Genomic DNA, 23,521 nt, shown 5'->3' with positions numbered 1-23,521 from the left:
GGGTTTACCACTGACATTATACAGTGTAAGTAGAAATGATGCATTTTAACTTTTTACAAGCCATTGGCCTTTTTAATTGTATTTAAATCCTTTTACCAAGTTTTGGTTATCATTTTAACTTGATTTATCTTTACATTTTTTACGATTTGTTTGGTGAAGATAGCCACTTGTTTCTCTTAACCTGGAGTATCGAGTGAAAAAGAAAAAAATGTCAACTTAAACTGAATGTATGAAAATTTTCTTGGATGCATCAGAGAAGAGCGAATGAATGAGGAAAGAATGCATCAGAAATATGTTATATCCCAACTTTTCTTAAAAATGGATGGAAATTTCCTATATATAAACTTAGCATATTTAATTTTGCATTTACTGGTAAGGAAACTGGAGGGAAACAACTCGTACAGTGAGGTGTTAAGGGGATCAGGTAAACTGTAGATTTTCCAATAGAAATATGGAAATTTCACAACTACTAATAAACCATTTCTTTTTTGGTAAAAAACAAACAACAAACATTTTGTAAGCTTTATTTTGATATATCCCATTGTTTCTTGTATTTTATAACAATTTTAGAATATTAAATATATTTATAGTAAGAAGTAATATGATGGTACTATTGTTCTTTGGCATTGAAACTAATGCAGTAGAATCATTTTATTGTATTCCAGCATCTGTACAGGATATAGTAAATCAAAGACTCTATTAAATAAAGTTATTGTTTTGTTTATGTGTTTGTAGAAATTAAACAATACATATTTCATACATTAAGTCAACATTAATGTTGTTTTATTTAACATGAAGCAAGATGTGTGAATCCTACACTCAACATTTAGTAGTGGGTAAAGAGTTCAAAGGCTAAGTTTCTATGCCCTGAAGATTTTGATGATACTGCAGACCTGGTATTATATTAGTAGTTTCTCTCTGAGAGAATAATTAAGGAAAGAGTAGATCACATATGTAGCTACTTTTAGTTTTTGTATATCGTCTTATCTTTCTCTGTAAAATTTATTTATTGATGTAAGCTTTTATGTGGTATTTGTTTTCAATTATTGATTCATCAGCTTAAAATTTGTACAACGTGCTACATTTCTGTATCATGATTATGAAGAGTATAATGTTTCTATTTTGTCAGTTTGAACTTTCAAGACCTGCTCACAAAGTTTGTCTGGAGTACAGTGTTTGTGTAGAAGTTTCATACAGTTGCTGGTATAAATGAACATGAACGTACGTGTACGAAACTAATGATATGTCACACGCACACAAATTATGTTGCAGTGATTGGATGTTTACATGATAAAGCTTATCTTGTATATGTGGATTTTATTTGGTTCTATGTGCATTTACCTATGGTTTTTTATTCCACAAATTGTTACCATGAATTAAAATGGCAATTTGTTAAAAATTTATTATGAGAATGAAACTGTTATTGATTTGAAAACAAATAACATGTTTGATATAGTATACGTACAATGTACTACAAGTGTTGTGAATATTTAATAATCTAGTTTGTAGCATATAACATTGGTATGTGTAAGTTAATATATTAAAAAATTATCATAAATAAATTTACACTTTCACAGTAATTAAGGTATACAACATACAACAACATTATATTTTCAGCTTAACAATAATAAAAAAGTGTAGCTACATATGACCTTGTAGGTTTGGTATTGTAATGTCATAAGAAAGTATACTTATAATTGTGGTATACCAGTTTCTTTTATACAAAATTCTATTGAAAAATGCTCAACCAAGAAAAAAAACAAAATTTTGTTTTAGCTCAAACATTAGGTGATATGTCATAAAGACAAAAATTAAGCAACTTGGCATTAGTCATATTGCATCGTTTTATTCAGGTGCTGTAAAACTGAACTCACAATGAACTTAGCACCTAATTCAATACGTGAGTGACCATGTTTATGTGAATTAAGAAGCCACACTGCAAATAAGTTTAGTTTTACAGCACATTAATAAATTGATGCAATGTGTGTAATCTGCAGTTGCTCTATTTTTCTGTGTTTATGAGATCTTGCTTATTGTTTTATATGAAGGATAATTTTTTTTTTCCACTTATCATTTTCGGATGGGTTCCCCATATTTTTTCGTGTTAATCGATTCAAAACATTTAAATTGTAATCACTATTGTTCAACTACCTTAAGAAGGAAAAAATTGTACAGGAAAATAATATGCAGATCAAGATATTATTAATATTACACAAATTTCATGTAGTTTACATGGGATTGGAAAGTGTTTTAAAAATAATAGTGTGAAAAAGAGCCATATATGACATTCTTCTTTTGAACTAAGCTATGTGAAGTGAAATCTGGTAATGAAACTGAGTGAACAAAGGGGAAGAAGATATTTTATATATTCCATAGTTAGTGTTATTTCTCATTCACTGCATGCTTTTAAGAATATTTATATAGAATTGGGTAACTGCTTTGGCTAAATAAACAGATTCAGTTTACTGCTCCATTATGCTACCAGTAGTATATATCATAAAGATATGCAGGCCATGACTGCTAGGTGCTTGCATTTCAAGTGCTCAGTCCAGTATTCACTACAATATTTGGCATTCTTACTTCTTAGAGTTACTTCTTTCTTTCAGTGGAAATACAGGTTATTTTAAAAGCCAGTTTTGCATTTTTTTTTTACAGTCTTACTCTGCCAAACTTTACAAACTGATCTATCTTGTTTAGGTTCACATTTGTACCTTTTTTTTGTTGTTACTGGACAAAGATTGTGAGTAGAGAAAGTTTTAAATTTTTTGGAAATTTTCACTTCCACTAGAATGGAATATAGGCAAAGCCAGTAAATGAAAATCTTCAGTTCCTTTCTGACTGTTCAGGATAAAGAAAGCATAAACAATTTCTTATTCTGGAAATTTTATGCACAATGAACAAAGCATATAAATAACAAAAATATAATATTGTTTTTTCTTTTTCTCATTTCTTTTGGTTGCAAAGACTTTTCTTATTTCAGGGTTTGATAGAAAAAAACTCTTGGTTCAAAGGCTTTTGGTTCTGCACAATAATGACATTGTTTTTGTTTGTACATTATGTGTTTAATCAGTATAGCATTTATTGAAGCAATGATTTGCTTGCTGGTATATTTATACTGTGCAGAAGGTCTTTCCTATCAAAATTTCCTTGCCATGTTTGCAGTTTTGTTACCATTAAGTAAATTTTTTTTGTGTGCAACTTTTGAGAGCTTCTTCAAATTTTTGTTCAGCTTAAAAAACACAAGGAAACCAATGTAAGTGTATTCTTTTAAAAAGTGCATGTGCAACAGGAGAATACAACTGCTTATGCTGTTTGAAGCAAGAAAAACTTGGATTGTTTCAGCCATAGTTCCAAACATTTGTTCATCATACACTGCAGCTGTAATGTAAATTTCACGTGGTGTGACTCATAATACACCATATGTTCACATGCAGCATTCTTGTCTACTTGAAACAGATGTTTAATGTTTAAACTTGTATATACTTTATACATTCCTGATACCTTTATTTTATCAACTTATGAGAACCTTTTCAAGTGTACTAGCTACTTAGATATTAATATTGGTTATTAATTTACATATATGAAAGAGGTTTAGGTACTATAGTTCATAAAATGTATGAAACTAAACAGCAAAAAAAAGAAAATTCATGTAAAGTGAATAAAATACATAGTGAGATAAAGAACTATTTCCAAAAAAATTGATTTTAAAATTCAATACAATTTTTGTACAAATTTTACAAAAGGTAACATCAGTAGTATTCATTAAGTACAATAGTGTAGATGAAGTTAATAAGTACTATGTATTACTAACATATTCATCTATACCTATATACTTTTGATATCAAAAAAATAAATGGTAATATTCAGTATTATTGCATTATTTTGTTTATCAATATTCTTCATTAATTTTCTTGGGTAAATGTTCTGTATACATTTTTATAATTTGTGTATTATGAATCATTTCAATGGCTAAATCATTTTTAGATGAAAAATTCTCTTAAGTACTTGTTTTTGTAACTATTTTATTGGAACTTTCTCTCATTTTACAAGATGGGCTCAAGACAGAGTTCTTGATGAAAGTTATGTAATTTTAGAAACCAGTATCTCCTCATAGACATGCAACACTAAACCAAAAGCTGTAAACTTATGAAATTTGTGGATATTCAGAAACATACAAATTTTACTTTATCAGAACGAACTCTAAGTAAAAACATTCTGTAGAGATAGTTATTTTTCAATGGTAGGTTTTGTAAACACATAGTGGAGTGTCAAGTTTGAATGGTGTATGAACTCTCAGCAACAGACATGTAACATCTCATAAGGGAGATCACTTAGATATGGATATAGCAGGCCTTTCACCAATGTTCTAGATGTAAATTTGGTTTGACACTTTTATTTTATGGTACCTTATTTTAATATTAGAAATATGTTGGTTTGCCACTTTGTGCACTCTGAGGCTAAATGTTACCATTTATACTGCATAATTAAATATGGCCTTTAAGCATATCCTTGTAGCATTATTGGGGCATCTGACCTAGCCTTTTACTCCTTTCCAACTGGCAAGCCATACAGCAGAGTTTTAGGAATTTATTGCTCATTCATATGAGCCAGATGTCTCACCCATCTAAATTGTGTTTGCATGATTAGACTTTACACTCCAGTGTTCAAGTATCTATACAGAATCTCTGTGTTTGGGGATTTTGTTTTGCCATTGATGTTACAGATTTCATGAAGGCAGCAGTAATGAAATTTACCAAGTTGTTTAACTTGAGATTTATATGTGGTTCAAGTCTTGTATCCATGAAGGAAAATGGTGAGTACAAGTGTTTTATATATTTTAATCTTCACATGAATGTTAGTTATTAACATTCCAAAAGTCTGGTTTGCTTTGTCTGTATGCTGATTCACTTAATCACAGTTTGATTCTCTTTAGAGATGCTACTGCCAAGGAAGCAAAATTTGTTCGCGGACATAAGCTGTGTATCATTAATATGAACTACATGGTCAGTGTACTGTCTGTTAGATGTTGGTTGATATAAGACCTGTCTTTTTCAAACTTATTGCCAGACCAAACTGTTTACAGTTCCCAAAGAACCTGTCTGGAATGTTTTGAATGTCATTTAGAATGGGAGCAACAAATGTCATCTGTGAAGAGTAATTCCCTGACAACCATTATTTTGGTCTCACTTCTTGCTTGAAATCTTCTGAGTTTTAGTGGCTGTCTGTCTTCTCAAAATTGTATGTAGATGCCATCTTTCAAGGTTTTAAAAGCATCCCAGAGTGTGGTGGAAAAGACAGTTGAAAATGTATAGAGGCCTGTTTGCAGCTTTGCTTTGTTCTGTTCTTTACGGTAAAAAAACAACAACAAAAAACTGAAGGGACATTATTTTTTATTATAAAAAACTTGTTGTTAGTGATGTTGTGTTGCCATAAAAAGAACATGATGTTGATTAGCTTGTTTTTTTGCATGTTTTTTGTAATTGATAAGCACTGTAAATCATGGCTGCAGTTTCTCTATTAGATCTGTAACCACAAGATTATTTCTATGATACAAATGAGTTACATGTTTTTGTTATTGTTACAGATTTTACAGTCACCCTTATTTTTATATAGATATACTGTTGAGGCATCTTTGAATTGTTGTAACACAGTTTTAAGTTCCGTATGCTTAAAAAAGGTGGTGATAATTGTTTTTCAGAAGGTGGCTATCATGCACGTATATCTCAGCCAGTATACCATCTTATTTAGAGGCTTTTCCTTATGATGTTTGCTGTAGCCACTTCTGTTGTAGATGGTGTTGCCAAGTAATCTTTGTTCTCATGTTGAGACAAGTCCTTCAGGGTCTCTTGGAACATTGCAGGGGATTGATTTAGAACTATATTGAAGTGTTCAGCACACCATTTAAGAATGTATTTGCAAGAGTTTGGTGTTGGATACATGTTATAGAGTTTTGTACCAATTTAGTTAGGGCCATACATACAACATAATACTTTAAAGAATCTCTCACAGTCATATCAGTCAGCAGTTCTTTGGAGTTCTTCTGCTTGGCTCTACCATCATTGTGTTTTCATTTGCTGTAGTCAGGACTATACTATCTGTATGAGACTGTTATATGTTTTATTTTTATCTTTTTATATTTTATAATTGTAAACAAGATGGGTATCACACATAGATGTTATGATTTATTATTTCCTGTTAATTTGTGTCAAACCAGCCATAGTGTTTTCATGACTTGAAAGGACCTCAGTTGTTGTTTTATAAACTACATCTCTCAAGGTGTACCATGCAGTTTTCAACTGTGTTACAAAAAAATGTTAGTTCTATTTTTGGAACAGGATTTGTGAGTCTGTTGTGAATTTCTTTCCTAGTAGAGCTCTTGTTTGACATTTGATGATTTAAGCCTATTAAGTCTTTTTTGTCTGTGTGTGGTCTTAATGTTCTTGAGAAGGTTGCTTCTTATAAGCTGGTGATCTGACCAGCAACCTGCATCTCTCATCACGAAAGTGTAACTGATATCATGAATGTCTTTGTCTTGTTATTACGTAGTCCAGTGTATGCTACTTGGTTAGCTACAGCATAGATGCAGATTATACAATAGAGTTTCCTTCTCTTAGATAGATTGCTAACCAAACCCAATAGGCTCAGTCTGATGTTAATATTTGCTGTTTCATGATGAACCAGATTAGCCTTCATGGTTACTGTAACAGCCCACTGAAATAAAGGTAACTGGCATACTTCACCCAATACCAACAGTCTTCTACTTTATCCCTTTTCCATCTTCCAGGATAAAGACATGAGGTTTGGTTTTGCAGAGACTTTTAAATGCATGTACATACAAACATATATATATATAGTGGCATGGCATTGTGGTAACTCTTAGACTTGACTTTGTAAGATACATTTATTGTCTATAGTAGCATAAGTGTCCAAACAACTACTCTTGGAATTGAAACCATTGCTCTACAGAAGGTAAGTTGATGATACCTTTTGACTTTTTATAGCAGTTACCAAGTAGTTAATTTTCTTATATTTTGATATATATAAAAATGCATGTGCTGCTGCTTTTCTCAGTTCATTGCTCATTTTAAGTATTTGTGACTGATGGACACTGTATGTTGAGCTCAACTCTCCTAAGAATGCATTTCCACATAATTTTCTGGATACTGGTATACATGTTTCCAGTATAATACAATATTCAGCTGAAAATCCATCAGGTGTTAGTGTTTATTGCAAATTGTGAGAGTAACGTATTTGTGTACAGAGTTTATACCATTGGTACATGTATAAAAATAGGTTTTACAGCCACATTACTGTGGGTGTATAAAAGTGTGCTGTGTTTTTACCATTATGGTAGTTATTTATCAGAACTAACAGTAGGTAGTTATATGATAGAAAATTAGACAAAATGCCAATAAACCATTAAATATCACATGGAAGTTTCAGTTGTTTTTTTAAATGTTCACTCTTCTGAATAACTTTTTAATAAGTTTTATGTCTTAAAAAATTGAGTTAGAAATGTCTCAAGTATCAATGTTTTGAAACTTCATGTATTTTCAAGACCAGAAGATAACCTAAGAAGGTCAAAACATTGTTCTGTACCACATTCTAATTGAAGTTTTAATATCTGTACCAAACATCTTGAAAATACATTTTTACTTCAAGTGGGTTTCTTGTCATCACAAGTTTTGAAACTTCTTTACCCACATTAAATGAATTCTTAATCATTGCTAAAAATTAGTTGCATTTTTGTAGTTTTTTTCATTACAATTCAGGACCAGAACATCCCTGGATAGTTCAGGCCTATACCGAAGGAGCTAAATTTCCATTTGGTTCAATTGTTGCCCAAGAGGTGTTTCAGAGTGGAGTGGTTCCAGCAGATACTGACTTCAGAATTTTCACAGAGTTTGGAGGTATTCCAGGTGTGTATGTGTACTCATTGCTACCATCTCACTTATTTTGTAGTTTTTCCATGTAAGATTCATGTATGTAACTGTAAACTGTTGAGTTAAAAATTAAATAATTGTTTGTGGAAATTGTATATCAAAAGTAATTCTATCAGGTATTTTTTAACAGGTAGTGAAATTGGTAGCATCAAAAATCGCTTTGAACATGATTTAAAGAATCAAAAATTTTATAGGATACTTAATGTACATGTTTATGTGACTTACTAAGAAAATGCTTTTATTGTTCACACATATAAAGTAAACATTATGTTTGTATCTATGTGCACTAAACTGGAATTAATTTAAAATGACTATGAACTTTTCTAATGCTACAGCTCATGGGGTGTTGACATCAGTTGCTCTTTTACAATGACATAAGTTGTGAGACAGTTTTCCTATGCTTGTCCCCAGAAAGCCTTTAATAACATAAAATGCAATACAATATTAGCAAATTCTGAAGTGCTAAGTGAATAAAGAAAATGGTATCCTGATTCCTGTAGGAGATAGTATTTTAGATATATATATTTCATGTTTGCTGAAGAGTGTTTCTTACCCATTCCTTAAGATAGTTTCCAAAGAACTTACCTATGTCCAGTCTAATCCTTTCATGACCACATGGAGCTTTGAAAATGTTAATCTGTTTTAATACTCAAATAATTTTAGTGTACATGTGTGCAGTTTTTCAGAAGTAACTGAAAAACTCAAGACACCCTTTTGTAAGCATACTGTATAATACACTGTTAATTAGGAGCTGATAAAATGCGACGTGTGTGTAGTTTGATTTCTGCTTTCCAAATTTCAGGTTTGGATTTTGCTTATGTACGAAATGGTTATGTGTATCATACAAAATACGATAGGCCAGAATTCATCAATGAAGGTTCTATTCAAAGAACAGGTGAATAATTTTTTGTATTTTTCATGCATAAAGTGTCCATGTATTTTGCTTTTGTTGCACAGAAATATTCATTCTGTTTTAAATTTTAAATGTTTAAACTTTTCAATTTTATCAATAATTTTTATCATATCAGAAACCAAAGTGACAGCTATTTTTTATAACTATAAATGTTAGTCAAAACCTAGTCGTTAATTTGTTTTAACATTTTTACTTGTGATTTTTTTCTTTTTGTTTTGCTTTTGTTATAAAATATAACGTGTGTGTAGACAATGGCATTTTTATTCATGTTATTATTAGAGCTTTAATATTAAAAACAAAATATATTTTTATTTAAGGTTAAACACCAAAAAAGTTTTGGCTTTGAATACATAAGAAAATAAAAGTGTGATGGACTTTTTTCTCTCTCTCTCTTAATTGATGTAATCTAAAATATTTTTTTCACTAGTTTTATTCTACTCTTTCTAAGTTGTTATACAGTATATGAATTGTTTGTACTGCATGTCAATTACATTAATTATTTTATTTGAAAGTTCTTGTTGTGGCTAAGTTTCAACTAACCAGTGACTGTATGACCTTGTTAACTCTTTCACTGCCATTTTTATAGATAAACAACTCTTTCAGTGACAGGTTTCTTTTTTAGGTGTGGAAGATGAAACATAATTATACAGATATTGATATTTAATGATTTATCTGAAACTAATAAACTCGTGTGGTTACGATTACAAGTTTCAAGGCTGAAACAAAGGTTGTATAGTGTGTTTCTGTAGCTTGTGCTGTATGTGTGTCCATGACAGTATTCCAGATGTGAGGTCCTCCTGTGGGACAGTAGTAATTCTTTGGATTTACAATGCTAAACTCAAGAGTTTGATTCCTCTTGGTGGACACAGCAGATAGCTGATGTGCCTTTGCTATAAGAAAACACACACACACACACACACTAGATGTGAGAGGTGTACATTCATGCAGCAGTGAAAAGGCTAAGTGTGATAATTAAAAGATTTTGATATTCATTTACCTACTGTCTTACACTTATGACAAATAGTTTTATTATGTTAGTAATATATGAACATTAAACCACTCACACTTGGTTTACATATAATTCTAATATTTGTCATAAAAATTGTGTTAGTTTGTATATGTTTTTTTTTATGTGACTATTAATTTAAAACCAGCACTTGTCCATTGGGCTAGAAAGTGACAACAAAAGCTTATTGAAATTGTATTTTTGTATGCAGTACAAAAAAGAATTAAATTATGATTTTAATTCCAAAAGTTAATAAAGTATTGGAAACCACTAGATATAATATCAATGATAGAAATCACATCAGATTAAAAATCTTTGTCCTATTCTCTTTCATTTGTGCATTATCAGGTCTATTACTTATTTAGATTGTTTCAGTCCTTTTATCTCACAATATATTGGTTATAAGATTCAATTACAGTGTCTATGATGAACCTTTGTGCTACTATTTATATGAAAACTGATCACTGTTTATGAAGACTGTTATGTTTGCTGATGTGGATCTAGTCTCTTTTTTTTTTTCTTTCAATATCATCTCTGCACCATTTTATGAGTGTGGAATTTTCCTGATGAAGTTTTTTCTCCTATGAATTATCCATTTTGTGGGAAGTAAATCTTGGTTCATGTGCCTAAGAGATGTAGCTGTTCACAGCACATACAGATTTTATGCCATTTGTAGGGAATGTCAGAATTTAGTGTTGATGGTTTTTGTCTAGAAGATAATTGGAGTTCTTTGGTGTTTTTTGAATAAAAGATAATTGGAGTCCTTTGATGGTTTTTGACTAGAAGATAATTGGAGTCCTTTGATGGTTTTTGCTTCATTTTCTCTGAGGTGGACATTGTCACTTACCTTTTTTCAAACATGTCTTATTCAGTGTGCATATTATAACTATTAATCTATTGAAAAGTAGCATATCTGAAATTTAAATTTTTAGTACATTTATAATTACAGACCAGTAGAAAAGTCAAATCATATTGTAGAGATTTCAGACTTTCTGTTTAGTGTGCAGGAATATTATCATATGTTAATAAATTGATGTTTTTGTCATCCTATTTTTTGTTTTACAGGTGAGAATATGCTGGGACTAATACATAATATCCTAAAGTCACCTCACTTTAATCATCCATTGGAATACAGAAGTAGCAAGCTTGTATTCTTTGATGTACTGGGCTTGTTCATGATCACTTATTCTGCAAGTTTGGGCACCATTATGAATGAAAGTATTGCAATCTTAACTGTTTTGGAAATCTTTCTGAAAATAAGGTTAAGAATGGACAAAATATGTGAGTATAATGAGCTAACTCACTGAGTGAAGGATTTTTGTTTTATGTTGGAAAAAAAGAAATAATAAATATATTCTCTATACTTATATTACTTGTATTCAGAATGAGTGAGTTGTTTCTGCTGAACCAACTGGGGAGAAATGAATACCTAAAATGTCTTGGAGCACGTGATAGAAAAGAAAACTATAAACTTTATGATTATTCATAAATCACAAATTGCTGCTTGGAAAGGCATGTATATCTATACATTGTACACAATTCTTCTAACTGAATTTGTAGATTGTGTTACCCAAAAAGCTTAATTTTTCATGGAAGAGATACTTGCATATTATTTTCATTTTAGAAGAAACACAGTTATGTTTAGCTGTTAAAAAACAGTTGCAAGTGTGTATTCTATATTAAATGAAATAATTTCCTGCATCTTAAAATGTAAATGTTATTTAAATAAAAGCTCAGCTCATAGAAAGAACATGGTTTGTTGAAATTCATTCAGCACCACCTATAAGGGAATTACTTGACAGTCAGAAAAATGATTCATCTTCCTCCGAAAGAAAATTTGTAAACTCAAAATATCACTGCAACCTTTGAGATTATTCAGAACTTGCAAATATAATATTATTAAACAATAATACACATAGTTGTTCAAAACGAAATGTAATAAAGCATTTAATATCGAGTTTTTTATGACATAAGAATTAAGTTGTATGAGAGACAAGAAGTAAGAAATAGATAGAGTAACATTTGTTAAGTAATTTGTGTATTTTATGACACACATCAGAACAGCATCATAGATTATTGACTGTAAGGAAAGAATTTATAGGAGGATCCCAAGAAACTTGGAAGTGTGCCAAGAAATGTTAAAGTGTGGTAACAATTATAGAACATTTAGTAGCACTGTTATGCAAGTGATTTGTGATGGGTATAAACTGGACAAAAACAAAAAACATCTCATCAGAAAAAAGCATGTTTTCCTGTTCTGCTTTTTATCATATTAAAGAGAACATCTGTACTATTTCACTAATTTCTTGAATTTATATTAAATTACTCTAAATTATTCACTGAATTACATTCCTAGTTGTTCATACAAGTAATAACTTCTCAATCATTTTGTACTTTTATGGAAGATGTGTTGTAGAAAATGTTTATTTTATTAACCGTAAATAAATCCTATTGGATTTTAGACACATTTTTCTGTGCTATCATGTATGCACATATTGGGTGTTATTCCATGATTTTGGTTGTACACATTCAAATACTGTATGAGTTGCGTATAAAGACAGTGTGAAAAACGCTATCAATATTGCAGTTATTCCCTGTAATTACTCATAGAGTTTCCTACATAGTTTACACAGAACATGAATGTTTTCACTCAGTTGTTTGGTTAGTTCACTATACTGGATATTTTAACAATCATAAGCATAAAATTACTTAATATGATGTAATACGGATACTCTACAAGTAATGAATAGCTTGTACAAAATTTGGTAATTTAAAGATTAAACATAATTATGAATAAAATACATGTGTAAAACCTTGTTGGTTTATTTTATCACATTATGTGAACCATCAACTTTTCTTATGTGTGAATAACGATAAATGAAAAGTTCTTTGCAAATAATGGAACAATTAATAAACACATTACATGTATGGAATATGATTGGCAGAATGGTTGTTCTTTTTCCATTCCAAATACAACTGTATATTTAAAAAGCTGAATATTCTGTTTTGTGTACAGTGAACAAAATGATCATGCTCGTGAATGGGCTGCATGATGGGTAGTATTTATGAGGACCAGAATAATCAAATTTAAATGTTACTTTGGTAGCAGATTATATTGAAGATATATATTTCAGTAAATTTATGTTATATGCAATTTAGGATAGATGTATAAAGATGTGTTGCAAGATAATTTAGTGTTGAAAAATATCAGATATCTTTAACTATCATAGGCCTCAGTCAAAAAATAATAATTTGTATAAAATCTTTTTGAGGTTATTTACAAGGTTTTTGCTCATGATTTTGTTGGTTAATAGAGTTGTTGATTATTCTAAGCTAAGAAAATATGTTAGTTTTATAGGATGAAACTGTTGACAGTTTGTTTTATATTGACAATGAAAATTTGTTTTCAGATCTATATACATTACTTAGTTTGACAAAAGGTATTCATATACGAGGGCTGTTCAAAAAATACGCGGACTGACGTCATAAAACAAAATGTACTTTATTTAGAAGTTACAGGTCTGGGACCCCTTCAAAGTACTTTCCTCCCCAATGCACACACTTATCCCAATGGTGTTTCCACTTGTTGAAACAGTCCTGGTACGCTTCTTTTGTAATGTCCTCCAGCTCCTTCGTCGCATTTGCCTTAATCTCGGGAATCGTCTCAAATCTTCTTCCTTTCAAGGGTCTTTTGAGTTTGGGGAACAAGAAAAAATCGTAAGGAGCAAGGTCAGGTGAGTAGGGGGGGGTGGGGAAGAACAGTGATTGAGTGTTTGGTCAAAACCTCACGAGTTCTGAGGGCTGAATTTCGCAGCAACGAGATGCATCTTCAAATTTTCGGTCAAAATCCCGTAACAAGATCCAACTGATATCCCACACTCTTCAGCAAGCTCCCTGACAGTCAGACATCAATTTGCCCGCACTAGGGTGTTGATTTTGTCGACGTGTGGGTCGTCAGTTGACGTGGAAGGATGTCCAGGACGCTCATCATCTTCAATGGACTGTCGACTATCCTTAAAACGTTCATGCCACTTGAAACATGCTGTACGCTTCATAGCAACATCACCGTAAGCCGTGTTAAGCATAGCAAAAGTTTCAGTCGCAGATTTTCCAAGTTTAACACAAAATTTCACAGCAAGTCGTTGCTCCTTCAGGTCATTCATTCTGAAATCCACCAAACGAAAAAATCGCACTTCACTTAAAACCGCGTAGCTAATACACAAATGAAGATGTCTGCAATCGGGAAATGGCGTCGTAATCAGCTGAGCTGTGTGAATCTAGCGACACCAAGTGGATTCCCCTGGAACAAACTGGAGCCTCGCAATTCAAACAGTCTGCATATTTTTTGAACAGACCTCGTATTTTGATTAGTGTTAAAGATAACTGTGTGTTTTCTTTATAAATTTATTCAATTTCTTTGAAAGGTTTATGTTTCTTGTTTTTTGCTGTTAGTAACTGAATGAAAGTGTATAAGCAACTAAGACTAAGCATCTTGACTGATAAATAAAAATAAACTGTTGAGAATATATTTGGTATATTTTCAAGGACTGTATCATCGGCAGTTAAGCACGATAAAATTTGCTACTAATGGTAAAAGAAGGGTATGTAAAGGTAAAAATGTTTACACAACTAAGCATCCTGACTGATAAATAAAAATAAGCTGTTTGGGACATTTTTGATACAGTTAGAAGGACTGTAGAAGGCTGTTAAATGGGATGAAATTTGTTACTGATGGTAAAAGTGGGGTATGTGAGGGTAAAATTCAGTGAATAACTAAACTGATGGAGAAATTTCAAATATATATAGCATGATAAAGTATAGTTGGTATGATATGGTTGGTACTAAAGAAAATATTATGAATATGATTAAAACCAATTTAATAATTGTTTCAAAGTAAGGCATTAGAAATTAAACTGTTCTAAATAAAACAACTGTATAGTCACTTTTACCCAGTTTATATTGCTATGGTAAGTTTTTATATCAAGACACCATACTAATGTCAGTTGTTTGTAGGAAAAATGTAATTATGTTTTGGAATTTTTAAATAAATTGAGAGTTAATGTAACTGAAAATGGCTTGACAGAAACTTACTTGTAGGTAATTGAAACATTTATTGGTAATCCATAACTGTTTTCATATAAAAAAAACTTTATCAGTAACTTTTGTTTGCAGTTGAGCTAATATCAAAATTTATTTAATAGCATTCTAATTTTCATAGGTTTTTGACAGCAGTTTAGCCAGATATGTATAGGTATGTTTATTTGATATATATATATATATATATATATGACATTATCATTAGTGCCACTGCTGTCATGTATAACAACTGGTTTGTATCTTTTAATTATCTCATTAACCAACAATATTTCTATTCTTTAGACACCACTGTAATCCAGGAAGCAAGCAGACTTTTGATAGCTATAAGCATCACATTGTCATCTGCAGTACTAGCTCTGTGTGTTAACCTGGCCATTGCAGCTGTTCTTGGAGCAGTGGGATACTCAATGACATGGTACAATAGACCATACTGGATTTTAGGAGTGTACTTTTTCCCAGCATTGTCTTGTTTGATCTTAGTTCACTGGTTTGTTACATTGCAAAGACGACAGGCAAGTATTTTTTACAAAATTACTATTTTTTTTATTCATAACTTTCTTTATTGCACTTTCCTTCAAACTTGTATTTATCTCAACTTAGTTGCAGTAAAATAAATAAAAGTTGAAAAATAACAGTTTCATGACAAAGTTATAATGTTATAATAAACTAGTTTTAATGGCTTAAAAATAATTACTGTTTACATGAAATAGTTATGACTTAGATGACTCAATTTTTATTGAAATAGTTGTTGTTTTTCTCATAACACTTTACATAGGGCTGAAACTAGTGTTTTTTGTTATTAAGTGTAATTGTAATTAAATTATATGTTAAACAAAATAAAGCATGTTTATTGGTAGGAAGTATAATTAGAACAAACAAACATTTCAAACATTAATAAAATGGTAATTCACTATAATCTTTAATTAATCAGCAGGCAAGCTGTGAACCATGCAATATATGAGTTATTAAATTCAGTGTTATTGCATCCCATCTGACTGATAGAGACAATATTGTTTGTGGATCTTAAATGTAACTCTTTACATTAAAAAAACTATTATTTTTTCTTCTTGGTGATTCATTATTCTTAGTTATTTTAAATCTACCTTTCAGTGAAAGAATCTTCTTAATGTGTTAAGTTTTGGCAACAGAAATCAGAACAGAACCTCTGTCATGACATTAAAAAATGTTTTGTAAAAATAAAATAAATTTTTCTAGTAATAATTTAGGAAATTTTCCTGGAAATAAATTAAGTTTTTTTTTATTAATGACCTTGAAATTAATTAAATAAATGTTTATTTTTAATTCCTTGATGCACAAGAAAGCAACAGTTGTAACAAAAGAACCATGCTGTCCTTTCCATTTCTTCAAGAAAATTTTAAATAAGTCGCTAAAATAATTGGTTACAAATGTATTATAGTAAATAATAACTATAATAAACACTATTTCTAATTCTTTATAAAAAAAAGGTTTCAACAGACAATATTGGTTGAAACATAATTACTAAAATCTTAATTGTATTTAATAAATACTTTTGCTTATGGTTATAGTAATCCACCAAGCACTGGACTAGTGTTGGATGTTTAGTATATAAACATGCTTTAAGGTGTATATATTAATAGTAAAAGTACACCTTTGTATATTCCATTAGTTATCATTAATAATACATTTGATTTTTTACTTATGTTTTAAAGCTGAAACAATTATCCAAATAAAATTTATTTTAAATAACTGTTCCGACTGAAACTTGGTACTGAGATATACTTTCTATATTTTATATTTTTGAGGAATCTTTTCATGTTGTAAACAGCCTGTGACATCATTTCTTGAATGCACAGAAAAAAAATGTTCCCAGTTATTAGCTGCAAAGACATATCTTGATGTTTATCTATTATTGTAAGGTTAAATAGATTTTTAATATACAAAACAGTTTGTAATATTTTCATTGTCTTTATTGTTGAATATTCAAGCACAATCACAGTAACAAAATCCACTATTCATTTCAGTTTTATTATGCTTTCTTGATATATTTTGAGAACTAGTTCTTATACTAAATAATTACTCTGCCTTCATGAAATTAAACTAAGCTCAAAATATTATACATATTTTGAATGATAGCATAAATTACATTTATATTAAAGTAAATTAATGTTATTCTATTCTTAGCTGCGGCCTTGTATGGCCAGGTGGGTTATGGCATTCGACTCGTAATCTGAGGGTTGCACGTTCAAATCCAAGTCACACCAAATATGTTTGTCCTTTCAGCAATGGGGGCATTATAATGTGACGGTCAATCCCACTATTTGTTGGTAAAAGAGTAGCCCAAGAGATGACTAGCTGCCTTCCCTCTAGTCTTACACTGCTAAATTAGGGATGGCTAGCACAGATAGAAACAAAGAAAAAGTTTCTTAGCTGCAGCATAGGTACCATTTTATTAACCTTCCTCTTGAACCCTTTCCAACTATGCCATGATCTTCCAAAGTTAAGGAGCCAAAGACCAAACATAATACTCCAGATGTGGCCTAACCAGTGACTTGCTTTCAATATTTCTGTAGATACAACCTAAAATGTTATTTGTCCTACCACTAGCAACAGAAAAAATGCTTGGATAGCGTAAGAGACTCCTTAACCATAACACCAAGATCATTTTCTTTTATGACATTGTTGAAGCTATTTCCATCCAATATCTTGCATTTATCATAATTAAAATTTATATGCCATTTATTTGCCCAACTTACTAATTGACCTAAATCCTTTTGTAAAGTAACAATATCCTTTTCACAGCAAGTAACACTCAAACCTATGATATCATCAGCAAATTTAAGTAATTTATTGACCATTTCTTCACCTTTGTCATTAATGTAAATCAACAAGTGCATTGGTTTGAAGATTGAGTCCAAGGGTACACCACTTGTAACATTAACTCAGTTTGATTGAACTCCATTCACAACAGGTCTCTGCTTTCTTCCATTAACCCACTGTTCTGTCCAATTAACTTATCCCCATGTGTGTATAGATAAGTTTTATTTCAAGCCTCTTATATGGCACCTTTTCAAATGCTTTCTGAAAATCCAGATACACCAAATCTACACTTTAACCCTCATTTACATATTCAATAACATTTTCAAAGGATATCAAAATATTTGTAAGGCAAGATTTTTCCTTAATGAAACTGTGTTGACTATTCAATAAAATTTTAAACTTTGTTAAATGACTTTGCAAAGTATCATTTGTCAGACTTCCCAAAACTTTTCCCACAACTGATATCAGACTAATAGGCATATAATTACTGGGACAACTTCCATTACCTGCCTTGAAGATAGGATTGACATTAGTTAAATTACAGTCTGTTGATACTTTTCCACTATTCAAGGACTTGCAAAAAAGTGTGGCAGGTGGCTCACATATCCAATCCTTGACCTCCTTTAAAACTCTTGGGGAAATATTATCTTGCCATGACGCCTTGTCATTCTTTATACTTCCCAATTTTAACAAGCTCAGAATTTATGCAGTTGTCTTGCTCTGTTCAACTTTGTTTTCAACTATTAACTGTTCAAGAGGAGGAATGTGAATTAGATCTTCTTCAGTCAAACTTTAATAACCCTACCATCTCATAATTATCAGATACTAGCATTCCTTTATCATCCTTCAAGGGCTCTATCCCAATTCTAACATTTTGTTTACCTTTATATGGATTTAAAGAAATCTTTATTGTTAATTTTTACATTTTTGACCAGCATTTTTCTCATACACCCATTTTTGTCATAATTTCTTTAGACCAACATTCTTGATCTTCTGTAATCTTCTAAATCTCTAGTCATACGAGTCAATTTAAATTTTTTAAATTGATGATGCTTTTCTTTACTTTTATCTCTTATACTCTTTGTAAGTCAACCTGCCTTTTCACTTGGAACCACTCTTTTCTCTCTATAAGGAATGTGTTTACCTGAATATTTAAGAATTTATCTTTAAACATTTTCCACATTTGATCAGTGTCTCTGAGTAACTTAGCTGTCCTCATTTCACAACAGATAATGCTTGTTACATGTCTTCTAAACTTCCTTTTTTGAAATTTAGAATCAAAATATTATTATTTCTCACATCCATATGCAGCAGAACATCAAACCTAATTCAGCAATGATCACTTGTACTTAGGTGTTCTCAGTTTTCTACCCTCTCAACCATTTCTGTATTAGAAGTTAACAATAAATCTAAATTATCATTATTCTAATTGGCTCTTTGTCTTATAGGTGAAGAAATCCATGTTGAATAGTTTTCATAAATTTTTCTCCCTCATGGTCTGACTCTAGAATTTTCCAATCAGTATGTTTGAAATTAAAATCATCCATAATTAAGACTTTGTTAACAGTAGAAATCATAATCTCACCATCGAGTTTTTCACTGATTTCATCAGTTTCATCTGGTGGTATAACTAATTCCTATTAAGAGTTTTTTTTCCCTTTATATCTACTAACAGAAACCCAAGTGGATTCAGTCTCCTTACTATTATCCTTAATATTCTCAACTTCAACAGGATGTAACTCACGCTTTACTCCTCTTCTTTACTACTCTGTCCATATTAAATAACTTATAGACATGTATTTCAAAGAAATTTCTGTCATCAATATCATCTGTATTTAACAGTGTTTCAGTTATTCCCATCATATCAAAATATTCTATGCCTTCCAGTACCCTACAACCATGTCTTTTATTTCTTATACTTCTAGCATTACAATGGTAACAATTAAAACTATTCTTATAACTACTTTTATACTGGTTTCCTTTACTAAACTATCCTGTACCTCTCAGTTTTGCTTCATGTAGTTTATCTTTGCTCTTACCACTATCTAATTCCAGTTTCAAACTTCCTTACAGCTGAGTTAATAGCCCTTGCAAACATGCAAGACCCTTTCCTACTTAATTGTAAACCATCCTCCCACTGAACTGATCCCACATCTCTAACAAACTAACCTGCTCATTCTTACGTATTAATTTTAGCCTAGCATTTAGCCCTAGTAACTTACTCAAAAATTCATTTCCACAGTTCTTTCTTGGCAGTATCTCTGACACAATTAATTTATTACCTTTATTTTTATATGTTTTTATCAACTCTTTTTACTTATTAATTATCTCCTCTGACTGACTTTTCCTTATATTATTAGCCCCTACATGCACAAAAGAACTGCATTGTTGCCATTCTTCTTGATTATATCTCTTGCTTTATCAGTTATATCTTCCATTTGTGCTACAGGGTAGCATAATCTATGTGCATAACAAAACTGGATCATTGCTAGTCCCCTTTATTATATCTCTTACTCTGTCAGTTATGTCTTCCACCTGTACATAATCTAACTCTTTTCTCCCTATTTACCCCACAAACTATTCTCTCCACAAGCCATGTCAAGGATTCTACTTTACACTTCAGTAGTAATGCATTTTAATAAATGAGTACTGCATTCCTTTTAGGACTGTTTATTAGGTTTTTTACTTTAACAATATTAAGTTATTTTGATATTTAGAATATTTAACTCATAATGAGAGAACAAGAAATGTTTTAATGTTTTGATTACATTTCTTTTTCATATACTCAGGCTAAAGGCAGTGATTGGGAAGCAGAGGATCTTTATTATGATGCTGTACGAGTGATATGGGCTGTGATCATCTGTTTAATGACTCGATTTGATATTCACTCAGCTTATTTACCCACTGTGCTTTTGCTTTTCACTACAGCTATACGTAGTTTAGGGGGTCGACTCTGTATTTCAACTAAAACCAAAGGTAAAAACCATTTATATTGTTATGAGTGGTGCAATAATAAATTGTTGTAACATTGATACTTGCACATGTATGAGAATTTATGTATGTTACTAGTAATATGTTGTCATTAAATGTTTATTACATTGTATATAAATTAATCATATGTCTTATTTCTCTCCCCAATTACATCAAGTGTTTGCTATCAGCCAAATGAATATATTTTATATAAAAATTTCTTTTTTTCTAGGTGCTCGTTTGAAACTTATAATAATCCATCTATCTTCTCAAGCCATTCCTCTTGTGATAATATTATACAACTGCTGGCAAGTTTTTCTGGTATTTGTTCCAATTATGGGACGTACAGGAGCTCAAGTTAACCCAGATCTCATTATTGGTGCAGTAACTGCAATAATAGCCTACATTTGTACAAGCTACATGGTAAGGAACGTAAAAGAAATACATAAACCTTCCATTTCATTTAAAATTGTTTAAATATGATACACTAAGATTAATGAAAACATACAAAAATGCTTTTTATTGTAGCATTATACTGGACTCCAGTCCTCTGAGGTCTGCTGAATGTTATTATAAAACCTAATAGTTAAGATGGGTTAGTTCTCAATTTTAGTAATTCATAACAAATAACATACCTATTTTCATAAACTTTGTTGGTGCACAATTGAAAATAATAGGCTGTTTTTATTCTCTTTCATTAAGAATAATGTTTATTGTGATCATTATAATATTTTTATTTATTGTAAAGGAAATATATATATCTAAAAGAAACAATTTTGGTATATTTAACTTTAGTTTAAGTTTGTTTGATAATGTGATGGAACTTTTGAACATCACTATATCTGTATCAGTAAAAACTTGACATTCTTCTTCATGGTTTAATTTTATACTTTGTAACAAAAACTTAGTTATAATGAAGAGAGTTTTCATTTATACATGATTAATAATAAAATCTGAATCACTTTAGAACATGAAATTGTCCCACAGTTCTTAAAAGAAGCCATCTTGGTATGATATTAAAACTGTTTCTTTTCAGCTCTTTTTAAAGGATTTTTTTTTGCTCTGAATTATTTTAACAGAATTTAGAGTTTTCTTTTGATATAAGAAATATTTTTAATAGTTTCAAGCTTTGTTTTTTCTTGCAGCTGACATTGGTACATGTGGCACGTTATGTTTTACAAGCTGTTGGGGTTTTATTTTTACTGTTCATAACGTGTTTGTGCATTGTATGCTTAAGCCCACTAGGATTTCCATATTCAGAGGATGCAAACAGTCCTGCTCCACAAAAATATATAATTGCTGTAAGTACATGTAGTTGTTTTTTTTACCATAAAACTCGAATGGTAGATCTCAAAAATGGGTTCTTTATTTGTAAGAAATGTATGTCCAATTAAAAAAAAATTGTTCTTCAAGTAGATAAATTTAAAAAACATATTGAGTTACATTATAAAACCTGATAGAACATTTACCAAGTTTTATGACAAAAAACATTGCTTTGTTAAATTAAACCTATACATCTCTTATACTGTATTAATTGATAAAATGAAACTAATCAAGGACATAAAACCTTTGTATATGAAAAGGTTTTACTTTCTTGATTATTATAACAATTTTATTATACATAAAAAACAGAATTTTGAAATCTCAGAACAGTCTGAAATGCAATGAAATTATAATTTATTGCTACTGAGGCAAAGAGTGCTTTTATCTTAGTAGTATGTGCAGAACAATACTAAACTAATTTTGATTAAAGAAACAACATAGAAATAAAATTTAGCTGCCATGTTTATTTGAAAAGTAAACTGTTTTTCTAAGACAACAACTTACCTCTATACACAAATTAACTATCTTCTTTATGTGTCTGCCAAATAGATATGTATGCTGCTAACTTTGAGGCAACTCCCATCTAATTTCACTTAATTTTATGTGAATTACACCATTGCATGACAATGTTATCATGTGACAAAGCCCTTCATCAGTATGAAAGTGAAACACCTACATGTATTTGCACTTGTGAACCTTCAGTCTTTTCCTCAGCAAGATGGAGGACAGATGTGTTTACACTTCTCATATGTGTTCAAGTTATTGAAGTTTACATTATTAATAAAACTTTAATTTTCATTTTCTTTAGTTTTTTTTTCCAAATTCTTTAATTTTTTATCATGATCTCCCAAATGGTGGTGATTTAGACGTAGTTCTGAGTGTGGGATGTTGTTCATACTTAAACGTTATTTCTGCTGTGGCTTTGGAAGCTTATTAACTGTCAGGGTTGTTACAATCATTGTTCACTTTGTTGTAGATTATTCCATACCTAATAGGCCCCCTACTCACTAATCAGTGGGTCTGATTACTTTCTTCAAGGTCAGGCGACATGTCACAGATCAAAGACCATATAATTGTGTTTCTTGATTTTAATTCAGAATTATCTGAGCTATTTTTTTATGAATTATATCAATAATTTTGTATCAAATTATTGATTATAATTTCCATTTTTGAAAACTGTTCCTTATATACACTTACTTCAATATATGACATCTGAATAATCAGTCGAAAGCTCAGAATGCCTGTAGATACTTTCTCAGCCATTTTAAAATGCTTGAAGGCCATCTTGTTCTTTTAAACCAAGATTTCAAGCAGGCAGTTTGTGTTTTTGGTCTGCTCTAAACTATATAATATTTTAGACAAAATACAGCTTCGTTACTAAACTTGATAAATTATTGTGGAATTCTATGGTTTTGATATAGTTATTTATGATTTTTTTAATATTTCAACTGTGTATATATAAAACCAAAA

At 30.6% G+C, this 23,521-nt stretch overlaps 1 protein-coding gene across 2 annotated transcripts in view; it reads left to right on the top strand.

Moving 5' to 3' along the window:
* LOC143223206 (endoplasmic reticulum metallopeptidase 1-like) overlaps positions 1–23,521 on the top strand; it is a 49,842-nt gene that overhangs the window by 9,534 nt on the left and 16,787 nt on the right. For both annotated transcript variants that reach the window (XM_076450813.1, XM_076450815.1), the window contains exons 4-10: positions 7,773–7,919; positions 8,746–8,838; positions 10,928–11,143; positions 15,242–15,471; positions 20,548–20,734; positions 20,961–21,151; positions 21,874–22,029. In XM_076450813.1, coding sequence (XP_076306928.1) covers positions 7,773–7,919; positions 8,746–8,838; positions 10,928–11,143; positions 15,242–15,471; positions 20,548–20,734; positions 20,961–21,151; positions 21,874–22,029 — 1,220 coding nt within the window. The remainder of the gene's footprint in view (positions 1–7,772; positions 7,920–8,745; positions 8,839–10,927; positions 11,144–15,241; positions 15,472–20,547; positions 20,735–20,960; positions 21,152–21,873; positions 22,030–23,521) is intronic.

This window comes from Tachypleus tridentatus, chromosome 8, assembly GCF_004210375.1.
Source record: "Tachypleus tridentatus isolate NWPU-2018 chromosome 8, ASM421037v1, whole genome shotgun sequence".
NCBI lineage: Eukaryota > Metazoa > Arthropoda > Merostomata > Xiphosura > Limulidae > Tachypleus > Tachypleus tridentatus.
The sequence above is the reverse complement of the archived record's forward strand: the minus strand, read 5'-3'. Positions and strand labels throughout refer to the sequence as shown.